Raw genomic sequence first — 18,012 nt, forward strand, 5'->3', positions numbered from 1 at the left:
GAATCTCTTGAACCTGGGAGGCTCAGGTTGCAGTGAACCGAGATTGTGCCACTGTACTCCAGCCTGGGCAACACAGTGAGACTCTGTCTCAAAAAAAAAAAAAAAAAAAAAGCTGCTGGTCTAATGGCCTGAACGAGAACACTCCAGAAATTGGGGGGCCTGCGGCTGGAAGGCTTTCCTTCTCAGTCTTTTTTTGTTATATGCCCCTTATGATGGTTTCCTTTCCCTTTGGAGATGTTGGCAGGCAGGTCCTGAGCGAGGAGTGGGGCCCCTCCCTGCTCAGCTCAGACTCGTCCTCACAGTCCCCATTTCCTATTCCCTGTACTGTTACCTTTCCATTTTTAGCTTCAATGAGACCAACACAGTCTGGCTGTAGCAGTTTCTGTTGAAAGCGGATGCCTGGCATGCAGCGAGCCAGCCCTCTCTCTCTTCCTGGGGTATTTAAGCCCCTATCCCTGACACACCTGACTTCCCTCCTGGTACCCCTGACGCACAAAGCCCCTAATGTACACAGGGGCTTCCCGTCCCAGGGAAATGACGACGGTATGCCCACCACGCCCTCACTCTCTGGGCGTCAGTGATGCAGGGAGGGAGTGTCGCAAGATGGGGCTCCCTGTGTGGCCAGGGAGGGTGGGTATCCACGGCTCTGAGGTGTGCAGGGAGGAGCCTGGTGGAGTGGAAAGCAGCTCTGAGCCAGGCAGCCGCAGGCTTTCATCTGGGTCTGCCTCTCTCTGGACGCGTGACCTGCCAAACCTCCATGGCCTGCTTCTTCGCCTTCACACAGCCATCCAACAACCTTGCAGGGTCGTTTTGAGAATTAAATGACTTTCTTTGCAATTATACACGTGGTTCCTGGAACAGCACGTGGCCCCACAGGTGATGAAAGGTACCTGTGGATATCACGGGTCTTACTGGACACCCACCCAAGATGTGTAGCATCAAACTAGCATAAAACAGCAGATGCATCTCTGTCCAGTGGCACCATGTCCAGATGTTTCTGGGGGACAGGAGTTGCTGGCAGGTGCAGATGGCTCCTGAGCTACCAACCCACCTTCCGGCTGACACCCGCCGGCCTCTCATCCCCCATGAAGTCACTTCTCTTCCTCTTCATCCATGTCAACCTCAGGAGAAGCTGTGCTTGCAGAAGGCTGCAGTTCCCTGAGCGGGGCCATAGACCCTTGCCTCCGTGGCTCTGCCTGTTCCCAAGGTGGTGGCAAAGGACAGCTGCTCCCTGGGCAGGGGAAGCAGAGCCTGGGCGGCAGCTTAGCAGGAGCAGAGTGGCGGCTGGGCCGTCCCAGTGTCTTCATTTCGCTGTGCAGCCCCACCATTCCCCCTTCTGGACACTTACAGACTCCATTTGTTCCTCTCTGTCCCCCGCCCCCTCCCACCCCCATTCTGCCTCTCTCTTCCCTTTCTCGGGCCCAGAGAGAGGTCTGAGTGGCAATGAAGGTTCCGGCGTTTCAGGAGCTGCTCTTGTTCCTCTTGCTCTCGGTGGCGCAAGGTGAAGTCCTTATGATGTCCCGGGGTGACCGGGGAAGGAAGGCCCTGCTCATACCCGCCGGGGTTCTAGTTCCTGCTGTGCTTGGTGGAAACCAGACAGACCAAAGCGGTCAGCTGTAGTCGGGGTTTCTGGGAAGCTAACTCACTTTGTAGGAAGCCATTTCCCTCTCTGGGTCTGTTTCCTTATTTGTGTAAAGTTAGGGGGCTGCCTGCGGGGAATCTGGAGTTCTTTCCTGGTGGTCCCATGCTGCCTCATCCACCCTCACCGTCCGGTCCCAGGGCTGGTGTGTGTGGCGGGGGTGGCACATGTGCCTGGGAAAAGGCAGCCAGGAACTACAGTCTCAGCCATGTGGGCTGCTCAGGGGGCATCCTGGGTGGGAGGAGGCTTTGAGGACTCGCCCTACCCTCATGCCCACCTCCACCCTTCACTCTCTTATCCATAGGACACTCCCAGTTGCCGGGATGACCTGCTGAGTGACTACTTTCGAAAGGCCAGCGATCCCCCAGCCATCGGAGGCCAACCAGGACCACCTGCCAAGAAAGAAGGGACCAAGATGCCCACCAGCTTTGTGGCCCCCACCGTCAAGATGGCCACCCCCACTTTGGAGGGGAGGCCGCTGAAGCCCGGGCAGTATGTAAAGCCAAACTTCAGACTGACTGAGGCCGAGGCCCCACCCAGCGTGGCCCCACCCAGCATGGCCCCGAGACAGGCCTTGCCTCCCCAGAGCCTGTCTCTGGGCAGACCCCGGCAGGCTCCGGTGCCCCCAACTTCCCACGCACCTGCCAGCCGCAGTGCCTCCCTGAGCCGGGCCTTCAGCCTGGCCTCAGCTGACCTTCTCCGGGCCAGCGGGCCAGAGGCCTGCAAACAGGAGTCCCCTCAGAAGCTGGGGGCTCCTGAGGCCTTAGGGGGCAGAGAGACAGGCAGCCACACCCTGCAAAGCCCAGCACCCCCCAGCTCCCACAGCTTGACCCGGGAGCGGACCCCACTTGTGGGAAAGGCTGGCAGCTCCTGTCAGGGCCCAGGTCCCCGCAGCCGGCCGCTGGACACGAGGCGCTTCTCCCTGGCGCCCCCAAAGGAGGAAAGGCTGGCCCCCCTGCATCAGTCTGCCACAGCCCCCGCCATTGCCACTGCAGGTGCTGGTACTGCTGTTGCTGGCAGTGGCAGCAACTCCCAGCTCCCACACTTCTCACCTGCTGCAGCCCCGGCTGCCAGGACCAAGCCCAAGGCGCCCCCACACTCGGGAGAGGTGGCCACCATCGCCCCCGTCCGGGCGGGGCTCAGCCTCTCAGAGGGAGACGGGGTCCTGGGGCAGGGCGGCAGCGAGGGGCTCCCGGCCAAGAGCCCAGGTCGGTCTTCTGATTTGGCTCCCCACCCCGGCCGGGTGCCTGAGGACTGCAGTCGAGGGAGCATGTCCAAGAGCACTCCCGCCTCCCCGGAGCCAGGCGGGGACCCACAGACCGTGTGGTATGAGTACGGCTGCGTGTGACTGTCTCGTGGTTGAGCTTGCAAACCTGAAAACTACTGACACGCCTTCTGACTCTCACGGCCTTTTCTCCTGCTTGCCTGCGGTGTCAGGAAAGGGTTTGGAATGAGGAAAGGGGTTCCCATGCATTTCTGCTGTTTGTTCTGTGAATGGAAACACTGTGCCAAGTCCCAAGAGGATTACGCTTCCAGGTGTGTAACGTGTCTTCTGTGTCTGCCGCTTCCAGCAGCTGATATCTTTGGAACAAATCCACGTCAGCATGGGGACAAATTAGGATGCAATGACAAACTGACTTCCCCCAAAGCAGACGCGTCTCCAGTATGTCCCAGTAGAACACTCATTTGCAATGTGTTGAGCTCCATTAAGCACACACACACTCACACAACAGGCTCACGAGGCTCAGGCCTGGCGGGTTGAAAAGCCCACTCCCTCTCCCAAAGGCCATTGGATCCCAGGAGAAGCCCAGACTGGCGATACTAAGGTCTCCAGGGCCTTGGGCAGACCCCAGAGGCAGGCCTGCTGGTAAAAAGTGAGAGTGCTGCTGTTTCATTCCTGGATTCCCAAGCACTTCCCTTTACCCCAGGACCCAGGGCAGCCTGCAGGGCAGCTGGTGGTGGCCTTGGCCATTTGCCCCCAGCCTCCAGCTGGCTCCTGAGCTCTGCACCGGGGGGTTTGGGGACCACACAGCTACCTGCCTTCCTAGATTTCCCTGGCTCACTTTTCTGCAAACACTGGATCTGCCAGGCCTGGGGATTGGGGGGCAGGACAGAGGCCCCCATCCAGCCCCCTCCAGGCCAGTGTGCACAGTGCACCGAGGGGTCACCCGCACAGAGCGAGGTGCAAGCTTGATGTATAACCTGGCTGCAGCACCCGACTTCCCCAGTCTCAGATGGGGTGTTGATTTATTTCTGAGTAACTTTTTGGGTATAGAAACCATTTTTTTTTAATATATGACATATATATGTACACACTCATGTGAAATATGTATACTTGGAGGGGGGGATCTATTTATGCTCCAGTGGGAGTCCCTCTCTCCTGTCAGGAATCTCACCTGCTGCTTTGTGTCTTTGGTCAGATTCCTGACAATTTAGTTTCCTGTTGTAAAGGTGCTTTTCCTGGGGTGAACTAAACCTATTGATTTTTTTTTTTAAGATTTTTTTCCCTTTTGATTTAATATACTGAGAAAGAAATGGGAGACTTTTGAATGTTAACAAGATCCATTTTAGGAGTGTTTGGGGTTGTGTATTAAATAGCCGTTCATTCTGGAACTCAAGGACAGGATTGTAATAAAATGGAATGGAACCGAAGTGCCTTCTGGCTTTCCTCACTGCACGTTGTTAGCATCAGGTGGGCCTCTGGGGACTTGCGGCTCCCTGCGCCCCTCCCTCTGCACCCTGGGGACCCTTCCTCCACAGTTGGAATCCACCACTTTCCTTGCCACTAGGCGGGGGAAGCTTTTACACGTGCAACCAGAGACAAATGTGAAGGACAAAGATTTCTTGTCATGTGACAGTGTTCCACCCCTCCCCAGGTGTTTTTAAGTTCGCATAAATTGAATCCTGTTTTATTTGTTTTTCTAATGGGTTCCCACCACCACAGGGGGCATGGAATGGGCTGGAGACCAGTCGGAGCAACATAGCAAGACATTGTCTACAAAAGACAAAAATTAGCCAGGCGTGGTGGTATATACCTGCAGTCCCAGCTACTCAGGAGGCTGAAGACAGAGGATCCTTTAAGACCAGGGATGTCGAGCCTGCAGAGAGCAGTGATGGTGCCACTGCACTCTAGCCTGGGAGACAGAGTGAGGCCCTGTCTCAAAAAAAAAGAAACAATAATAAGATAAAATAGCAGGGTGTGGTGGTGCGCACCTGTAGTCCCAGCCACTAGGGAGGCTGAGGTGGGAGGATCACTTGAGCCCTGGCAGTCGAGGCTGCAGTGAGCCAGGCTTGTGCCTCTGCACCCCAGCCTGGGCGACAGAGCAAGACCTCATCTCAAAAATAATTGAAGAATCCCATTTTGCTATGGCGTTCATCTCATGTCGTGACAGGACCTCAGCTTGCAGGGGCTCCTTGTGATTTTCCCAAGGCTACTCAACCAGTAAATACTGGATCTGGAATTTGGACCTTAGGGGCTGCAGTTACTGAAATCGGATGCATGGTGGGGAGGAGGAAGAGAGGGAAGGAGGAGGCATGAAAATGACCACGCCTGACCAAGGTTCTTCTGATGTTTTTCTGTCCAGCTGCTGCCTCAGTGTCTCCTTCCTTCCCACAAACCTATTTTTTGGCTCTCTCCTCTTGCCTCCTTGCCCGTTCTCCCCGAGGCTCTGCAATCTGTCCTTGTATCTGGCCACTCCGCAGAAACTGCCATCCATGCTGTTTTGAGCCAGACTGAGTGGCGGCCACCCGCAGTCTTCATCCTGTGTGGCCTTTGCAATATTTGACAGCTGGCCAGGCACTTCTTGGCACCCTCAGCCTCTGCTGCACGCTTCTCTGTCCCTCTGGGACAGATCTGTGCTGCCTGCTCCTTTGTCCCTTCATTCATCCCTCCCGGGGACATCAGGGCTGCGGGCAGAGCCCTGGATTCTGCCTCCACCATTCCCCTGTCGTATATTCCCCCTTCAGGCCTGACCCCACCCTCCCTACGCGGGGACCGCTTGTGGAGGTGACCTCCAGCCCAGCGTCTCCTGACCTTCAGGCTGGGACTGCTGCCCTCATCAGCCCAGTTTCACTGTTCCCAGGACCATCTCTGCAGCCTCAGGGGCCTGAGATTCGAGCTGGACCCTTCCTTTCCTCACATCCCACATTTCACAGGTCACATCCTGGACCTGAGGGTGGGGCGGGAATCTGGGCCCCTCCCCTCTGCCGGTTGTCTCTGCCCTAGGTCACACCCTCCAGCCGACTGGTCTGGCTGCCTCGGGCTCTCCCCTTACTCTTCCATCCACTCCAGCCGGCTTTTGGTCCCATTGGTTCCACAAGAGAGCTGCTGCCAAGGTCACTAATCCAGAGGCAACTTATCGGCCCTAGTTGACATTTCTCAGGAGGTGCCCTGACTCAGGGGACCTTCCTATTTAGAACACTCCCCTCCACATTGGCCACATTTGTGAGCAGCGGGAGGTCAGGCATAACCAGGACCACACACCAGTGTGTCTTTCCACAAGGTCAGACTTTCATTGACGCTGTTTTTCTTTTCTTTTCTTTTCTTTTCTTTTCTTTCTCTTTTTCTTTTCTTTTCTTTTCTTTTTCTTTTTCTTTTTCTTTCTTTCTTTCTTTTTCTTTCTCTTTCTTTCTGTTTCTTTCTCTTTGTTTCTTTCTTTTTTCTTTTTCTCTCTTTTTTCTTTTTTTTTTTTTTTTGAGACAGAGTTTTGCTTTTGTTGTGCAGGCCAGAGTGCAGTGGCGCAGTCTTAGCTCACTGCGTCCTCCGCCTCCTGGGTTCAAGTGACTCTCCTGCCTCAGCCTCCCGAGTAGCTTGGATTACAGGTGTGCACCACCATGCCTGGCTAATTTTTGTATTTTTAGTACAGATGGGGTTTCACTATGTTGGCCAGGCTGGTCTCGAACTCCTGACTTCAGGTGATCTGCCCACATCGGCCTCCCAAAGTTCTGAGATTACAGGCGTGAACCACCACACCTGGCCTCTTTTAGTTATTTTTAATTGTACAATAAGTTATTTTTGACTGTAGTCATCCTCTTGTGCTATCAAATACTAGGTCTTTTTTTTTTTTTTTTTTTTTGAGACAGAGTTTTGCTTTTGTTGTGCAGGCCAGAGTGCAGTGGCGCAGTCTTAGCTCACTGCGTCCTCCGCCTCCTGGGTTCAAGTGACTCTCCTGCCTCAGCCTCCCGAGTAGCTGGGACTACAGGTGCCCGCCACCTCGCCCAGTCAATTTTTTGTAGTTTTAGTAGAGACAGGGTTTCACCGTGTTAGCCAGGATGGTCTCGATCTCCTGACCTCGTGATCCACCCGCCTCAGCCTCCCAAAGTGCTGGGATTACAGGCGTGAATACTAGGTCTTATTCTATCTATATGTCTGTTCCCATTAACCATCCTCACTCCGCTCCCACCCCATTACCCTGCCCAGCCTCTAGTAACCATCCTTCTACTCTCAATCTCCATGAGTTCAGTTGTTTTCATTGTGAGCGCCCTCAGATAGGTAAGGACATGAAGTTGCTCTTTCTGTGCCTGGCTTATTTCACTTAACATAATGAGCTCCGGTTCCGTCCATGTTGCAAATGACAGCATCTCACTCTTTTTTATGGCTGAGTAGTACTCCGTGTATATGTGCCACATTTTCTTCATTCATCTGTTGATGGACACTTTGGTTTTTTCCGCATCTTGGCTGTTAATAGCAGAGTCACTAATGTGGGCAGAGCCTTTGGTGGGAGATGCTGGGTGCTTATCACGAGTGACAGCAAGATGGTGTCAGTTGAGATGGCCATTTCAAGCTGCTGAAGTCTTGCTCCTTTTATGGTCACAGAGTCTTCCGGTGAGGACTGATATGGAGGAGCGTGCTTGGTTATGTCGTTATCTGGCTGGATGCAGTCTTTATTGATCAGGTAAAACATGCGGTCCCTGTTGGCGAAGTGCCGTATTAAATGTAAGATGGAGTCTTTTTCTAAGATGGAGTTATGTCGAAGGTGCTCTGTACACACCCAGCCCTTTGCAGACTAGGTCCTCTCTACAGGCTCCCCTCAAGGCACACCCAGCCCCCTGATCATACTTCATCAAGCCCAGGCATACCCATGACTTTAATTACCACCTATTCCCAGAAGGCCCAAACTTGTATCTCCAGCCCCTGCCTCTCCTCCAAAAGTCCAGATCTGGATTTCCAACTTGCATGTCCCAAACACACCTCAAATTCAACATACCCAACACAGCTCACCATCCTCCCCCTCCAAAGCGAGGCCTCTTTGTATTCCCTCCTCCCCACACCTGCCCCATATGCATCCAGAGGATGCTGGCCTTCCCCTCACTCTCCCCTGTGTCCTGTTACTCTATCAGCTGCTTTCAACGCTAAGACCCTGCTCACCTCCACAGCCAATCCCAAGCCACAGCCCCCTTCAGCAGTACCATGGGGCCCTGTGGCTAAGAGAGCACCCCGGATCACGCCCCCTCCTGAGTTCCAGGGCCCCACCCTCTACGTTGGTGTGGTGTGTGACCTCTTGGCTGGGAAATACCCAAGTTGCAGCTGGATATTTTTTTTCCTTCTGAGACAGGGTCTTCCGCTGTCCCTCAGGCTGGAGTGCAGTAGTATGACTACGGCTCACTGAAACCTCAAGTGATCCTCCTGCCTCAGCCTACTGAGTAGCTGGGACTACAGGCACATGCCACCACACCTGGCTAATTTTTTATTTTTTGTAGAGACAGGGTCTTGCTACATTGCCCAGGCTGGTCTCAAACTCCTGACCTCAAGTGATCCCTCGACCTTGGCCTCCCAAAGTTTTGGGATTACAGGCGTGAGCCACCACACCTGGCCAGAGTTTGACTCTTTATCATCAGTAACAATTTACAAATAATAAAACATACAATAATAATTATTGTAAAATCCACACGACCAATTGATTCTTGTAGAAAGTTCATTGATTTTTTGCCAAACGGGTGTATTTGTAGCCAACCTGTGCTTGCAACTAACAAATGAGCGTAGCTCCAACACAAACGTGGTTGGTAATTTCTTTTATGTTAACATGTAAGATGAAAGGGAAACAAGTCAAAGATGTATGTCAGAACTTCACTGAAAACATGAGTAACTGTTTAATCAAGTGGTAGTTTCTGAATGCTGAAAATATTTCCTCAATTTTTTGTACTATTCCCATTATAATGGCTACAGATGCAACACTCTTTTTAAAAAATTGAGATATAATTTACATACCATAATATTCACCCAAGACATCTTCTCTATTATTATTAAGTCTAGAGACACTAGACAATCAAAAAACATAAATCAAGCCCAAGTTTATAACATTTACCAATTTATGTGGTATAAGTACTCTCACCATGGCCAATGTCAAGCTGCCAGCACTGAACACATCACTTAACACGGAACTGATCTCAATCTTTGAAATTAAAAAATCTCAATTTTTTTTTTTTTTTGAGATGGAGTCTCGCTCTGTCACCCAGGCTGGAGTGCAGTGGCACAATCTCAGCTCACTGCAACCTCTGCCTCCTGGGTTCAAGCAATTCTCTGCCTCAGCCTCCCGAGTAGCTGAGATTACAGGCGCCTGCCACCACACCGGGCTAATTTTTCTATTTTTAGTAGAGACAGGGTTTCACCATTTTGGCCAGGCTGGTCTTGAACTCCTGACCTCATGATCCACCCCCCCCAGCCTCCCAAAGTGCTGGGATTATACAGGTGTGAGCCACTGCACCCGGCCTCAATTTTTTAAAAATTGAGATATAATTTGTATATCATAATATTCACCCAAGACATCTTCTCTATCATTCTTAAGTCTAGAAACACTAGACAATAAAAAAACATAAATCAAGCCCAAGTTTATAGCATTTACCAGTTTCTGTGGTATAAGTACTCTCACCATGGCCAATGTCAGGCTGCTGGCACTGAACACATCACTTAACACAGAACACATCACTTAACATGGAACTGGCCAAGGAAGCTCTTGGCCCCTAAGCATTCCCTGCAAAATTACTGACATGAGGCAGATTGATTAACAGGAGAAAAGGCAGACAAATTTAACAGGTATACACGAGAGCCTTCAGAATAAAGACTAGACCCACTCCAGTGAAGTCCAGAAACTTATATACTGTCTTGAGGTTCCAGACAGAATGGGGGCCTGGGTCCTGGCACAACAGGTTATGGGAGAGGGAGAAGAATTCTATTGAGGGGCTATACGTGATTACTAGGGAGAATGATTGGATGGGGAACAGCAAGTAACTTGTAAAATTATTTGGAATTTATATGATCCTTGGAAACAGTCACTGTCTTGAAAAAGGGTCTGTTCAGATGTGGTTACATTCTGAGTCTTCTTTGCTGTAAAGAGTGACGAGATAACGGGGTGAGAACAAGAACAACTGTTGCCCTTGGTGATTCAGTCCTTTCTTTTTGTAGATAGGGGAAAAGTTTTTTCCAGTTTGTTGATCTCTAAGGGTGTTGAATTCAAAATACTCATTATACCAGGGAGCCATATTTTGGCGTGAAATATTTTGGGATTTCCTTCACCAGAAAGAGATGTACCTCATGATCTGATATCACCACCATACAGATACAGTAGGTGTAACCTGAAAGCATGGGTAAAAGTAAAATAATTAGCAAGTGGGGAGTCTTGAGTGTTCCCTTTGCTTTTCATGTAAGTTACCTGATGGTAGGTTTACATAGGTTAATTGTTAATGATGGCTGTGCTGAACAACGGGCTTGCAAAATTCCTGGAAATTCACGGATGTGCTTTCACAAGCCAGCACAGGTCTGCTCGGCACAGGGAGCACCACCTCTTAGGGATGGGCTGCGGGGAAAGAGTCTGAATGATTGAGCAGAAGGAACTAAAGGAGAAGAAGGAACGAGAAGAGAAGAGAAGCTGGAGGCTTTGCGGAGCTGACCGTCCTAAGGTGCATGCAGCTATGCCAGCCTCTGGCTGTCTCCTAGGCCATTTCCCTCTCATTTCTGCCCTGCCAGCCCCAGGAAAGGCCTCAGAGAGAGGGGTACCAGGTGTGCAGGATGGTCACAGGGATCCCATTACGAAGGTCTGCTGAGGCAGGCCCAGTGGCAGGCTCAGAGGAGAACAACCCAGCCTCCTCAAGACTCAGCTGCCCCCAAACTCAGCTCTGGAAGAGCCTAGGTTGACAGACGTGGTCTTCCCGCACAGGGCACAGAGAATGGCTTGTCTAGAGGCTGGGAAACTCTGTCCCGGCTTCTCCCTCACCTTCCACCCTCCCTCCTTGCCCTTCTCCAGAGAGAGCAGAAAGAGTCCGCCAGCGGAATGATAGACCCCAGGCCCAGGGGCAAGCCCGTCCTCTCTCCATCTGTTTGGGGTACAATTGTCTCCACCGGGCAGAGTCCACAGCCCGAAGTCAGGCGCAGAAATGTCCCCTGTCCAAGCTCGGGCGTTTTGGCCCAGCCCCACGAAGTTGGGTTCATCGTGTCACATCTGAGAGCAGAGGCAGAACCAGCTACCTGCTCTCCATCTCCCCTCCTCCCCAGAGACCACAAATAGATAGGGGCAGGGACCCAGCCAGCCTGGCCGCAGGGAGGGAAACCTGGGCCCCTCGAGCCCCTGGGGGAGGGAGGTACCCTAGGAGCTGTCCTGGGAGCCGCACCCTCCCCAGGCCGGTGGGGGGTGCAGGTGCTCTGTCCCGTGGTCTGGTGGGCAGCGGAGCCTCCGCCTCCCGCTCGAGGACCCCGCACGGCAAGCGCCGCGCCGGTCCCGCCACGCCCCGCAGGCGCCGTCCCCGCTGCCACTCCCTCCCGCGGGCCCAGCTGAGCCGCGGCCGCGCTTCCTGCACCCAGGACCCGACAGAGGTGAGTGCGCCGGGCGGCCGGGGCGAGGGCTGACGGCGGCGGCAGCGCGGGGACGCACCGGGGAACGGCTGACCTTCAGCGAGGGCGGCTCCCCGCCAGCTACCGGGGCGGAAGATTCAAATCTGATCCGTGGGATAAAGGGGTTTGGGGGAAGTGGAGCAGGAGAAGGACTGGGGTAGGTCTCTGTGCTAGGAAAGGATACAAATGGATGGGGCTTTTGAGGCCCAGGGACTTCCCACCCTGAGGGTGTCATGGAGTGGTGTTTGGGGGGACGCCAGGCCAGAGGGGCTCCTTTGCCCAGGGCTCCTGGGGTGGGGGCACATCTCAAAAGTCCAGCACTGTCCAGACCCACTGAGGACATGACCTTTCATAGCTGCAGCTGACGCACTGAAAGGAGCACTGTGGGAGGAGTCCAAGGACCCGGGCCCAGGCTGGAGGTCTGGGCTCCGTGGCATCCCTTAAAGCCGGGGAAATGCTATTCCACCCTGGCCCAGAGAGAGGAGAGAGGCGAGAGGAAGAGGGAGGGGCACACTAATATTTACTGAATGTCCGCCTGGTGCCAGATACTTCTCACACAGTATTTTGTTTAACTGCCTCGTTTTGTCCTTCCATCTCTTCCCGCATTCATTTATTCAGCAAAACGGGCACTCTGCTGGGCTTTGGTCTGAGCTGGAGGGAGCTGCTCACTGCCCATGTAACTCACACTCTACATGGGAAACAGACTGTAATTCAGAGTGACCGGTGGGAGGTCTGCACTGCTTTTCCTTCTTGCCCAAGATGATCAGAATCAAACTAAGTGGCCCCCAGCAATACACCCCTGGACCAATGAGAAGGCCCTAAGCCCCCACCATCAACATTCAAGGGTCCCTTCTGTATCATACACACCAGTCACTGAGAGAAGTCCTAGGATACCCTCTTAGTCGCTTTTGGGTTTCAGTCCAGAATCACCTCTTCCAGGAAGGCTTCCCTGACTTCCCGCCCTCCAGACCAGGAGCTTTTTACTTTGGCACCCGAGGTGTGGCTCCTCCCTGCCCATTATCCTCCAATCATAGCTGTTATCAGAATGTTGTTCTTGCTGTGTTCATTCTGGTTTTCCCTTCTAATCAGCTTCAAAAAACCTCAGCGCCCTCAAGTTCCATGTCTACTATATACATAATGTTTTCATTTGAATATTTTACCATGGGAGCTGGATTACCGCAGGACCTCTACTCAAAAAACGGAAACTCGAAACTTATGTCTTACCATCACTATTTTCAGATTCCATCTGTGCTCCTCAACTTCCTGGGCAGAGTTCATCATTTCCAGGCCCCTGTGGTACAAATTCTGTTACCTCCGATTGAGCCCTGGGGCTCCTGACTGAGGAGAGAGAGCAGATAGTAACCCACCTTCTAAACAAAGTAGCCCCATTTCCAGCTCTCAGAGACTCTCAGAGCCTCCAAGTGTTCTCCCTCTAACCCCAGTTCCTACTCGCCCCGCCCCGGTTCTGGCTGTGTGTTGTGGGGTCGAGACTGCGAGGTGGTGGGGTCTGCTGTTGGTGGAAGTCCTGATGAGGGAGTAGAGTCAGGCCCCACCACGAAAGAGGACCTGGACCCAGTGGTCAATTCCAGGACAAGGGGGAAAATCCCACTCTTGGTTCTATTACACAAATACATTATTTTTAAAAAGGAAATTGTAGTCTACTTCCAGAAATAGAAAAGTCAGTACCCCTTCCCACAAAAGGAAGGTAATTAAACAAATAAAAGCAAGGGACTTGGCAAATAAAACAAATAAAAGCAAGGAACTAGGCAGCAGTGTTATTAAACTTTAGCACCTGTGAACATACCTGAGGCCTGCTCTCTAGACTAAAAAAGGAGATGAGCAAGAATGAGAGTGGTGTTAAAGACATACTAGCACCCACATGAGGCTTTCTCCTTAGTGTAGTAGACAGATTCAGAAAGGACTGGGGTCGGGCATGGTGGCTCACACCTGTAATCCCAGCTTTGGGATTACTCCCACTTTGGGAGACCAAGGCGCAGGGATCACTTGAGGTCAGGAGTTCAAGAACAGCCTGGCCAAACATGGTGAAACCCCATCTCTACTAAAAATACAAAAGTTAGCCAGGCGTGGTGGCGCACGCCTGTAATACCAGCTACTTGGGAGGTGAGGCAGGAGAATTGCTTGAACCCAGGAGGTGGAGGTTGTAGTGAGCAGAGATCGCGTCACTGCACTCCACCCTGGGTGACAGAGCAAAACTCCGTCTCAAAAAAAAAAAAAAAAAAAAAGAGGCTCTGATGTAAATAACAAAAATAGTCACTGACTCCTTCAGTCAGCACCCACTAAGTGCAGAGAGCCCGGCAGTGCCTGGAGTGATATAAAACAAACCTTCAGTTAATCTTGTTATCAACTAAAGGGCTACTTCTTCCAGGAAGTCCACCCTGATGTGTCCCTTCACAAGCTAAACCTCTCCTGCTGTAATGCTTGCCATGTTTCATTGCAATGGCATATTGTCTTCCACTCCTGAGTATAAATTTCATAAGAACAACCACTAGAGCCGGGCGCAGTGGCTCATGGCTATAATCCCAGCACTTTGGGAGGCTGACGTGGGCGGATCACCTGAGGTCAGGAGTTACAGACCAGCCTGACCAACATGGTGAAACCCTGTCTCTACTAAAACTACAAAATTAGCTGGGCGTGGTGGTGCATGCTTGTAATCCAGCTACTCCGGAGGCTGAGGCAGGAGAATTGCTTGAACCCGGGAGGCAGAGGTTGCGGTGAGCCAAGATAGTGCCGTTGCACTCCAGTCTAGGCAACAAGAGCAAAACTCCATCTCAAAAAAAAAGAAAAAAAAAAGAACAATCACTAGGTTTACCTTGTTCCTTGTTCACCTCACTGTCCTGACACCCGCCTCACCCTGGCCCCATAGCCTGGAGCACAGGTGTTAAATGAGCTGATGAATGAATAATGAATGAATAACTGAGTGAGCCTCCCTGACTTGGATCCTGCTGGCCCCTTCCAATTATGCCTTTCTTCTTCCTGCCCTCCTCCCTGTCCTCATCCAAACCCTCCATCTTTCAAGGCCCTGCCAGGGGTCCGGGGTCCGGCTTCTCCAGAGGCCTTTTTAAACCAACGGATCCACCCTTAGCCCTCTTGCCCCAGAATATTACATCGCTGGTGATATGCATACCTAGGGCGCATTCAGTTCCATAGTCTGGTGTGTTCCCCTCCAGAGGTCAGGGGCTGTGGGTGACACTTAAACCATGGGTGCTCAGGAAACTCTGTGGAGTGGTTCCACGTGGTCCAGCCTCCAAGTACGAACTGTGTTGGGTCTCAACAGCTATATTAGTTTCCTGTTGCTGTGGAACAAATTACCACCAACTGACTTAGTATCTTAAAACAACATACATTCATTATTTTAGAATTCTAGAGGACAGAATAGGGTCTCACAGGGCTAAAACTAAGGTGTTGGCAGGGCCAGCCAGGTCCTTTATGGAGGTCCAGGGGAGACTCCATTTCCTTGTCTTTTTCAGTGTCTCAGGCCTGCCTGCATTTCTTGGCTTGTGGTCTCTCCCATCTTCAAAGCTGACAATGGATGGTGGAGCCCTCCCCTCTCTACATCACTCAAATTCTCTCTTCTGCCTCCCTCTTCCACCCTTGTGATGACACTGGGTCCACTTTGATAACCCAGGATCATCTCCCCATCTCAAAATCTCTATCACATTTGCAAAGTCCATTTAATGTGTAAGGTAACATGTTCACAGGTACCAGGGATTAGAACACAGTCATCTTTTTTTTTTTTTTTTTTTTTTAACAGAGTCTTGCTCTGTTGCCCAGGCTGGAATACAATGGCACGATCTCGGCTCACTGCAACCTCCGCCTCCCAGGTTCAAGTGGTTCTCATGCCTCAGCCTCCCACGTAGCTGGGACTACAGGCGTGCACCACCACACCCAGCTAATTTTTTTTTTTTTTTTTTTAGTAGAGACAGGATTTTGTCATGTTGGCCAGGCTGGTCTCGAACTCCTGACCTCAAGTGATCCACACATCTCGGCCTCCCAAAGTGCTGGGATTACAGGTGTGAGCCCCCGTGTCCAGCCAAGGCCACAGTCATCTTTGAGGGCTGTTGTTCTGCCTACCACAGTAGGAGCTGTCCCTCGTAGTCACAGGACACGCTGGCTGGTGGAATATTCCTAGTAGCTGACATTTACTGCTCCGGGCACATTACACAACACTCCCTGAGTTAGGTGCCATCATTGTCATTTTACAGATGAAGAACAGGGGTTAAATAACTTGGCATGTGGCAGAGCTGGGATTTGAACCTAGGCAGTGGGGGTCCCGGATGCACCTTCCTGGCCTGTAGGCTACATTGCCTCTCTGGCACCGTTATTGCCCTCAAGATGCCTGTAACAGGCCAAGAAGACCTGAAGCCCAGATCAGGAGGAGAATTTTCTCCAGGGTTTTCTAGGTAAGGCCCCTGTATAGGCTACAAATTCTCTGCCAGTACTCTCTCATTTCAGCCCTTTCTCACCCTCCCACACCATCCACACCCCATTATAGGAACCTAAGCCATGATCCAAGAGGGCTGAAGGGAGAGCTGCCAATGGTTTTCTTCAGGGGGTCCCAGGCAGTTAAAGCTGGAAAAGTTTCTGTGTGCCAAATACCACTCAAATCCATCCCTGTCCTCCCCCAGCATCCACACACCAAGTCATATGAACCCCACGGGAGGCAAATCTTACGTAGCAAATCAAAGAAAAGTAATCACCATTTACCCAGCTCACTGCCACAAAGAAGCCTACACCCTTAAATGAGATTGGAACACATAAACCTTCCATGGGCATCAGGGGAAGAAGGGATGGCTTAACATTTATTAACTGAGCATTACTAGGGGCAGGCATAGTTCTAAGAGTTTTATACTTACTCAGTTAATACAACAAGCCTGTGCAGTACTGTTTTTTTTGTTGTTTTGTTTTGTTTTTGTTTTTTGAGACAGAGTCTTGCTGTTGCCCAGGCTGGAGTGCAGTGGCATGATCTTGGCTCATTGCAACCTCCACCTCCTGGGTTCAGCGATTGTCCTGCCTCAGCCTCCCGAGTAGCTGGGATTACAAGTGGGCACCACCATGCCTGGCTAAGTTTTTTATTTTTTAGTAGAGACAGGGTTTCACCATGTTGGCCAGGCTGGTCTTGAACTCCTGGCCTCAAGTGATCTGCCCACCTCGGCCTCCCAATGTGCTGGAATTATAAGCATGAGCCATTGTGCCTGGTCCAGTACTATTATTATTCCCATTTTACGTATCAGGAAACTAAGGCACAGAGTGAATGTCACTTGTTTATGGTCACATAGCCAATAAGTGGAGGAGCCAGGACTGGGTCCGTTCGCCCTAAGCAGAGAACCAAGGCAGAGGCTAAACAGAGCTGAACAGCCCCAGCCTGGGCCACACTCCTTCCGTCAGCAAAGCCCCCTCTTGTGCCTTCCCAGCAAAACCTGTTGTTTTTGGACCTGGCAAGGCTGGTATCCTGGTTTCTATGTCAACCACACTTCCATTTAATTCATTTATTTCCATTCCTTTTTTCTTCTTCTTCTTTTTTAAATAGAGACAGATTCTTGCTATGGCTATGGCTACAGTCTTGCCCAAGCTCTTCTTGAAGTCCTGGCCTCAAGTGATCCTCCCATCTCAGCCTCCCAAGGTACTGAGATTATAGGCATGAGCCACCACGCCCAGCCTTCAACCAGATTTCTTGACAGCACCTTTACATGTGATTCTTACACCAGTCTTCACTGTTAACCCCATTTTAAAGAAGCAGAAACCAAGGCCTAGGGAGGCTACATAACTTGCCAGAGCTCTCAGAGCTAAAAAGCAACAGATGTGTAATTCAAACCCAGGCATTCAGATGCCCAAGTCCCCTGCACTCCCACTCTCCCAAACTGCCTCAGCCTGAGCAAGCCCAACCTGAAGCCTTCCTCCTGGAGTCCAAAGTCCAGCCAGGAATGTGACATGGGCTCCCCAGCCCTCCAGATGTGTGTGCTCACACTTCGTCTAGACTTGTTCCTCCCTGGCCTTCGAACGTTCCGCCCTCAGATGTCCCCATTAGTCACAGTCTGTCTGACAGCCCTCGGATTAGCTGGATCGGAGCAGACGCAACTTTGTGGTGGTCATCAGTTTGTCCCATTCATCAGCTCAGGCCCGAGCCTGTTGGAGTGTGGTTGTTGCCAAAAACAAGAACTCTTAGGAAAGAAAACCAGTCTCTTTCTGCCTGAAACTGTCCTGAAACTTGACTCAGCATTGGCAATTATTTTCCAGAAGGAAAGTTACCGACCTGATTCCGCAGCCACATGCTCTGCTCTAGAAAGCTCATGGTGACGGGAAGCACAGGACAGGGGTGGATCAGCAAGAGAAGGCTTGGGCCTGAGCAGGGATTGAGATGAGCTGGCGCTAGAACCGAGGGAGGAAGTAGGAACTCATTCTGTTATTTAGGGGATAAAGAGAGATTTCCGCTAAGGCTAGCCAGCTGTGCTAATTGGAAGAACGAAGTGGAAAAACAGTAATTTTCGAAAGTAGATCATCTGTGCACATTCTGAAATATATGCACATTCTT

General features: G+C 51.5%; 1 protein-coding gene across 1 annotated transcript in view; it reads left to right on the plus strand.

Moving 5' to 3' along the window:
- CCDC88C (coiled-coil domain containing 88C) overlaps positions 1-4,291 on the plus strand; it is a 151,800-nt gene extending 147,509 nt beyond the window's left edge. The window contains exon 32 of the mRNA XM_011991814.1: positions 1,944-4,291. Within this exon, the coding sequence (XP_011847204.1) occupies positions 1,944-2,987 (1,044 nt within the window). The 3' untranslated portion in view covers positions 2,988-4,291. The remainder of the gene's footprint in view (positions 1-1,943) is intronic.
- Positions 4,292-18,012: the final 13,721 nt, after the last annotated feature.

This window comes from Mandrillus leucophaeus, unplaced genomic scaffold, assembly GCF_000951045.1.
Source record: "Mandrillus leucophaeus isolate KB7577 unplaced genomic scaffold, Mleu.le_1.0 Scaffold4, whole genome shotgun sequence".
Taxonomy (NCBI): Eukaryota; Metazoa; Chordata; class Mammalia; order Primates; family Cercopithecidae; genus Mandrillus; species Mandrillus leucophaeus.